A 7,624-nucleotide genomic window follows, 5' to 3' on the forward strand; every position below is an offset into this window, starting at 1 on the left:
TTTAAATGTTAATATTATCTTATTTATATAATTAAAAAGAATATAAGTAATATAATGGTTGTCCCTTGTTTCCATATTTAATGGGGTAAGGAGGAGGTAAGATAGTAGGCTGCCCTCAACATTAAGTTGAGAGCAGCTTCCGTAGAAGACCTCCGAATTATGAAATACCCTCTGTGAGACCCGATCCCACGGCCTCAAAATTAAAAACCTTGTGCTATACTAACTGAGCTGGATAGTCATCTCAATATAAGAAATATAATATTATACGATAATTAATTAAAAAAAAGGCTTCGCTTGGATTTTTGTATTGGGTAAGAAAGCACATGGCTTCATTGGTGAGTTGATTTGAAAGAGGGAATATCGTATAAGATCAGCTTAAAAAAGACAAAAGTGCTTTGATTATTATTATTTAATTGAAAAAGGCTTAGTTTAAAAGGGAAATTTATCAGAAATTTCCCTTCATCAATGAAGCTTCCCAGTGGATCCCACGTGGCCCTTTCCCTTTTTCTCTATAAATTCTCTTCCAAACACCCAACCCCATCATCCCAGATCCTCACATTTATCTGATTAATTAAACTAAAGTTTTAGAACATATCCTTTTACCACCACCATCGTCTTAGTATCCCTTTCTTGCTTTTATTATTCTGTTCATTAATCGAGATGCTCAGCCATTTAATCCACGCCGTCGCCGGCGACGACAAAGGCAACGAGGAGATGAGGCCGGGGAAGATGAAGGCCACTGTGGTTCTGATGAAGAAAAATGTTCTGGATTTCAATGATTTCCATGCATCTTTTCTTGATGGCTTTCATGAGTTGCTGGGGAAAAGAGTTTCGTTTCAGCTCATCAGTACTGAAAGTGGCGATGCTAGTGAGTTTTCTTTAAAAACAAATATGTATATATATATATATATATTTTGTTGAGCATGTTTGTCATTTTTTTATGTCTCTTAAAGACAAAACAAAAGGCTGCCATTACTAATAATTTATAGTTTTTGGTTTTCTTCACACTTTCATATATTACATGCATGCATACATGATTACATTCTTTTATCAAATGTATTTTTATCAGTAAGGCTAAGAATTCTGTCTTTTTAATACCATAATTTAAGGGATTTATCTAATGATTTGATTATAGAAAATATGCTGTCCAAAAGTAAGGCTCACACAAATATCAAAATCGATTTTTTTATAATTTAAATAGTTTTTACAAATTTTGATATATATTGTTAGTGTTTTATTTTTCCCCCCTGTTTTTGTAGCCAATGGAATGCAAGGAAAACTGGGGAAGCCAGCATATTTGGAGGACTGGAACTCTTCAGAATCTTCCGTCGTGGCCTGCGGGGAATCTAAATTCAGTGTTAACTTCGATTTCGATGAAGAAATCGGGAAACCCGGAGCTGTTCTGATTAAAAACCATCACCACAGTGAATTCTATCTCAAAACTGTTACTCTGGAACATGTTCCAGGCCATGGTCGGATTCACTTTGTCTGTAATTCTTGGGTTTATCCCGACGAGAGATATCAAAAACCTAGAGTTTTCTTCACTAACAAGGTATCTTCTCCGAGGAATCTCAGTGTATTTCTTTGCTGAAACCATAGCTTAAAATGCTTGATTTTACTTTTTCTTTAGACGTATCTTCCGCAAGAGATGCCGGAACCATTACGTAAATACAGAGAAGAAGAGATGAAGGCCTTGAGAGGCAATGGCCAAGGAGAGCTTCAAGAATGGGATCGTGTCTATGACTATGCTTACTACAATGATCTCGGCGACCCCGACAAGGGCCACGAATACGCCCGCCCGGTTCTCGGCGGATCCACCGAGTACCCGTATCCTCGCAGAGGAAGAACAGGCAGACCCCCATCTAAAACAGGCGAGGATCCGTTACTTTATATATATATACAGATAGTGTATTGATTGTGTGACAAGGTTGCTGCAATAATTGAACAGATCCCAGGACTGAGAGTAGGATACCACTTTTGATGAGCTTAAACATATATGTCCCCAGGGACGAACGATTCGGACACTTGAAGATGTCGGATTTTCTCGCTTATGCACTGAAATCTATAGTTCAATTCATTATACCCGAGCTTCAAGATCTAACCAATAAAACTCAAAACGAATTCGACTCATTCGAGGATGTTCTTAAGTTCTACTATGGCGGAGTTAAGCTTCCTTCAGGACCTTTGCTTGATAATATCGTCAACAACCTCCCCTTGGAGATTCTCAAAGAAGTTTTCCGGACTGATGGGGAACAACTTTTGAAATTTCCTGTGCCTCAAGTGATCCAAGGTTTGCATATTGCTAATTTCAGAGTTAAATATCAAAAATCGGTTCGGTCCATCCCTGCTCCTTTGCCATCTTTAAACGTTCGCTCTTAAGACTTACTACTTGATCTCCATTATCACTTACTTTGATATCTGTAATGAATTTGAGTAGACAGTAAGACTGCATGGAGAACTGATGAAGAATTTGCCAGGGAAATGCTTGCTGGAGTTAACCCTGTTATAATTCGTCTTCTTGAAGTAAGCTTTTAAGCACCAAACTTTCAAATCTATTAAAATCTCAAAATTTATTTACATATTTTTTCGATTTCAGGAATTTCCTCCAACAAGCAAGCTAAATCCTGAAGTTTACAGCAACCAAAACAGTGCCATAACCAAGGAACACATTGAGCACAACCTAGAGGGACTCACCATAGAAGAGGCACTGAGAGCCAACAGGTTATTCATATTGGATCATCATGATTCACTTATGCCGTATCTGCGGAGGATAAATTCTACGACCACCAAGACTTACGCATCTCGAACCATCTTGCTTCTACATAACGATGGGACTTTGAAGCCACTGGCAATTGAATTGAGTTTGCCACATCTGAGCGGGGATCAACTCGGTACTGTTAGCAAGGTTTACACACCTGCAGAACATGGAGTTGAAGGCTCAATATGGCAGTTGGCTAAAGCTTACGTTGCTGTAAATGATTCTGGTGTTCATCAAATCATAAGCCATTGGTATGGATATATAAATTAGCGGTTATATATCGGTTAAGCTTTGATTTGACGAGAAGGGCTTACGTATATGGTGTTTTTTATTTGTTTACAGGTTGAACACTCATGCGACAATGGAGCCATTCGTGATAGCGACGAATCGACAGCTGAGTGTAGTTCATCCAATTCATAAGCTTCTCCATCCTCACTTCCGTGACACGATGAACATCAATGCATTCGCTAGGCAGATTTTGATCAATGGAGGTGGAATCCTGGAATTGACAGTTTTCCCTGCAAAATATGCAATGGAAATGTCATCACTAATTTATAAAAGTTGGAATTTCGTTGACCAGGCACTTCCTATGGAACTCAAGAAGAGGTACATTTAGCTCGAATACGAATCTATAGAGCTTTTTGACTATGAAAATAACATGTTTTCTTCTTCCCTATTCAGAGGAGTTGCAGTCGATGATGACAGTTCACCAAATGGTCTTCGCCTTCTGATAAAAGACTATCCGTATGCCGTTGATGGACTGGAGATTTGGTTCGCAATCAAAAAATGGGTGACAGATTATTGTTCTTTCTACTACAAGACTGATGAAATGGTTCGACAAGACCCCGAGCTTCAAGCCTGGTGGAAAGAACTCCGAGAGGAGGGGCATGGTGACAAGAAAGACGAACCATGGTGGTCTAAAATGCAGACTCGAAAAGAGCTGATCGATTCTTGCACCACTATCATATGGATAGCTTCGGCTCTCCATGCTGCGATTAACTTCGGACAATATCCTTATGCAGGCTACCTCCCGAATCGACCAAGTATAAGCCGTCGGTTCATGCCCGAAGAAGGAACTCAGGAGTACGAGGAACTTGAGTCAAACCCCGACAAGGTGTTCTTGAAAACAATAACTGCTCAACTGCAGACATTCCTTGGAATCTCCTTGATAGAAATCCTATCAAGGCATTCATCGGATGAGGTTTATCTGGGGCAAAGAGACAGCAAAGAATGGACATCGGACGAAACACCGATTGCAGAGTTCCATGAATTCGGAGAACGGCTTTCGAGGATAGAGGAACGGATCGTAGAGATGAACAACGACAAGCAATTGAAGAACCGGGTCGGTCCCGTCAATATGCCATACACATTGTTGTATCCAACAAGTGAAGGTGGACTTACAGGCAAGGGAATTCCAAACAGCGTCTCAATCTGATGCTTGTCTTCAAATTTCTTCAACGGAGTTATTTTATTTAACTATACCGTTTGTAAACAAATTAATGTTGGCTTGTGTGTGTGTGTTTTTTTTTTTTTACAAACTCACATGTACACACACACTACATTATTAACCTTGAAATCTGAATTCCTATTTGTAATAGACCAAAACAGCATGCTTCAAATAAATGTTTGTTATTACTACAAAAAATAAATTTTTTATAGATATGTTGTCTTCAAACTTTGATTAATTAAGTGTTCTTTGATAAACCTCAAGGGGATAAGCTAACAAGATTGAAGAATCCGGTAGAGTTCTTTAGCCACCTCGATCATTGCCAGCCTCTTTTCTCCATCATTGCAGGTGCATCTGAAGAAAAGTGTGGCCAAGACCCGCAACTGCGCCGACTAGATTGATATTCTCGGATCCACAACATTACTGGAAAATTGCAACACGCTGCTGCTCATCAGCATCCATTTCTCGAACCGCATTTCCTGATTCAACATTTGTTGTAGAGAGGATTCCTTGGCCTGAGAATTCGTAAACTATACCCAAGCAGCATCCTATGGGCAATGACCTTCAAAACATTCTTGTTTGTGATCCGATGACGATGTCTTTGTAAGCAAAATGTTCGCACAGATTGGAAACGGGAATAACATAATTCTTCACGAATATTGGACGTTCCTTTAAAGAGCCTCTGTATAATATACAGTCATTATCTTGTGCAATGATCCGAGTAGAATCGTAGTTGTTCCTTGCTCTCAGGAGCACTTCTTCGGAGAAATGACGGATTGGATTGGATTGGATCTGCCATCGCACAAGGCAACGATTTCTTCTAATAAAGCCCCTCCAAGTCCCTTTTTTCTCAAGTTTTCAAACATGCAAACATCTTATCCGGAAGATAAAACAACTGAGAACTGAGCTGGAAATGAAAGCAGGAAAAAGATAAATTTTCACCTGGGAATTTCGGATGCTAAACCAAGAAATCAGAGCAATTTTTGTTTGCTTGCCAATGTGGAAATCTTGCAGCTCAATTCACAAGTATTTGAGAAGAAATTCAAAGTCATAAAGTTGTTTATACATGAAATTTCCAGCAACAAAGCTCGGCAACTTCCTTCAACTTTAGGGTTTTGTTTTTTGGCCTTGGAGTGCGAATTCATCACGAGTTTAACGAGATATTATTTTTTTATTTCAGACTTAATATTTTAATATTTTTTATTAAATTCATTACCTCGAAATAATAAATTTTATTAAAAATTATAACTATTATTTTTTAAAATTTTAATTTAATTTTTTAAAAAAAAATTGAAACTCATCACTTCGAAGTGACGAGTTTCTTTAGTGTAATAATTTTTTGAGCTTTGAAATGTCATCATATTTCACTATAATATTCATGTAAACATATCAATCTTAGTATTGGGTAAACTACATGTTTAATATATAAATTATCAATTTTGTTTTCTTTTGGTATCTAAATTTTTATTTGTTTCAAAATTATATCTAAAGTTTACTTTTTATTTCATTTTGGTACATCTCTGTTAAAATTAAATTTAAAAGTTAGAGTGATTAAATTAGGAGCAATTTGAAAATTATTAAATTTAATTTTTTTATTTTAATTATATATTAATGAATTAATAATAAAAATATGATGTGCCAAATTAAAAAAATTAAACTCCAATGACTAAAATAGGAGTGAGAAGATAGTTGAGCGATAATGTAATTTACCCATAAAAATGTCATACTTGTTATGTTAAACTTTTAACAGCGAGGTATCAAAATGAAATAAAAAAATAAATTTTAGGTATAATTTTGAAACAAATAAAAATTTAGGTACCAAAAGAAAACAAAAATGATAGTTTATATATTACACATGTTGTTTACCCAATACCAAAATTTGATATGTTTAGATGGGTAATGTAGCTAAAAAATTATTACACCAAAAGGAATTCATCACCTCGACGAGTTTCAATTTTTTTTGAAAATAAATTTATATTAAAAATTTTAAAAAAATAATTTTTTAATGAAATTCGTCAGAAGAAATATTAAAATATTAAGCTCGAAATAAAAAATAATATTTTATAGAACTTGTCACCTCGACGAGTTCGCTTTGCATTGTAGAAAATATTGCAGATCTCAAAATAATTTTTTGACACCCCTTTTTTTCCCTAAATAATTTTGGGGCCCACGATAATTGGCTAAAAAAACATCAATTTTATCCATTGTAATTACCAGAGTCCAGTACTTCATCGAAAACTAGGAGTTTTTTTGTCCAATAGGGCACCCTCCGTAATTATTTGACCCAATAGGGCACCTAAGAAATTAATTTGGGATCTACGGTATTTTCTATAGTGCAGGGAGAACTCGGGTGACGAGTTCCATGAGATATAATTTTTATATTTTGGGCCAAATAATTTAATGTTTTCTATGGAACTCGTCACCTCGATTTAAAATTTATAGCCGTTTAGATTTGAAGAAGAGCCATTAGAACTAGTCACCTCGAGGTGACGAGTTTCAACATTCATTTTCTCAAATCTTAACTATAAATAGGAGTTGGATTAGTTGATAGAGTTATAGGAGAACAAAAATATGTACTTGTGGGAAGAATAATCCAAGCATTTTTCGGAAGATCATCTTTGGTTTGATTACTCTGATATTGATGATTCAGATTCAAGCTCGTCTTTAGATGATGAGTGGGTGAAAAGATCAATAAAATATATTCTTGATCAACATAAGGAGTTGAAAATGGAAGAGGAGAAGGAGAATAAGAAAGATAAGAAGAAGAAGAATGAAGATTTAGCAAGCCGACGTAGCAAACGACTAATCGAAATGAATGATAATAAGAAAAATAATGTAAAAATTGAGAGGAAAATATGTTTATTTTGTTAAAAAAATATTTTAAATAAATGTTTGAATTTGACTTTAGTTAAATTTTATTGTTTGCAATTATATATGAAAAATAAAAAACTGAAAAATTATCATTGATATTTGTAAAATCAGTACAATATGAGAATACGATTACAAATGATTTATCAGCCTGCTCGATATCTTAGGAGATGTGGATAGTGCTTCTTATTGTGGCCTTCACCTCTGCAATGGCCACAGAGCTTCGGTAGACCTTGCTGTCTTTAAGGGTCATCCATATAAGTAAGAATTCGACTATATTCAGAACGACCCCTCAACTTCCTTCATAGTTGTGAATTGGGAAACCATTCTATAAAGATAGTAAGTGTCAAAATGCCTCATTCGGGAGATACTTAAACTCACAACTGTAGATGTTATGCATAGTATGCAAAGTTATAACAACCATCAACGTAAATGTATAGGTCTACATTCACATATATACATACAACAACCGCTTAAGCGCATGGTATCTGAAGGCTTGAAATCGACCATAATCATATTATATTTTATTCAAATTAATAGTATAGGTGGCA

At 35.7% G+C, this 7,624-nt stretch overlaps 1 protein-coding gene across 1 annotated transcript; it reads left to right on the forward strand.

Annotated features, from left to right (window-relative positions):
• Window positions 1–568: 568 nt before the first annotated feature.
• LOC120153657 (probable linoleate 9S-lipoxygenase 5) lies at window positions 569–4,348 on the forward strand. Its single transcript, XM_039165566.1, has 8 exons — window positions 569–868; window positions 1,260–1,552; window positions 1,631–1,871; window positions 1,949–2,290; window positions 2,438–2,523; window positions 2,597–3,009; window positions 3,101–3,364; window positions 3,440–4,348. Exons 1-8 carry the CDS (start codon window positions 661–663, stop codon window positions 4,191–4,193), a joined length of 2,601 nt encoding a protein of 866 aa, XP_039021497.1. The 5' UTR covers window positions 569–660; the 3' UTR covers window positions 4,194–4,348.
• The last annotated feature ends 3,276 nt before the right edge of the window (window positions 4,349–7,624 follow it).

Source organism: Hibiscus syriacus, unplaced genomic scaffold, assembly GCF_006381635.1.
Source record: "Hibiscus syriacus cultivar Baekdansim isolate YM2019G1 unplaced genomic scaffold, ASM638163v2 tig00111105_pilon, whole genome shotgun sequence".
Classification (NCBI taxonomy): Eukaryota; Viridiplantae; Streptophyta; class Magnoliopsida; order Malvales; family Malvaceae; genus Hibiscus; species Hibiscus syriacus.

Coding starts and splice junctions, on each gene's coding strand:
- LOC120153657 (XM_039165566.1), top strand. CDS start 661: ATGCTCAGCCATTTAATCCACGCCGTCGCCGGCGACGACAAAGGCAAC. Junction 1,553..1,630: donor GAGTTTTCTTCACTAACAAG/GTATCTTCTCCG, acceptor CTTTTTCTTTAG/ACGTATCTTCCGCAAGAGAT. Junction 3,365..3,439: donor CCTATGGAACTCAAGAAGAG/GTACATTTAGCT, acceptor TTCCCTATTCAG/AGGAGTTGCAGTCGATGATG.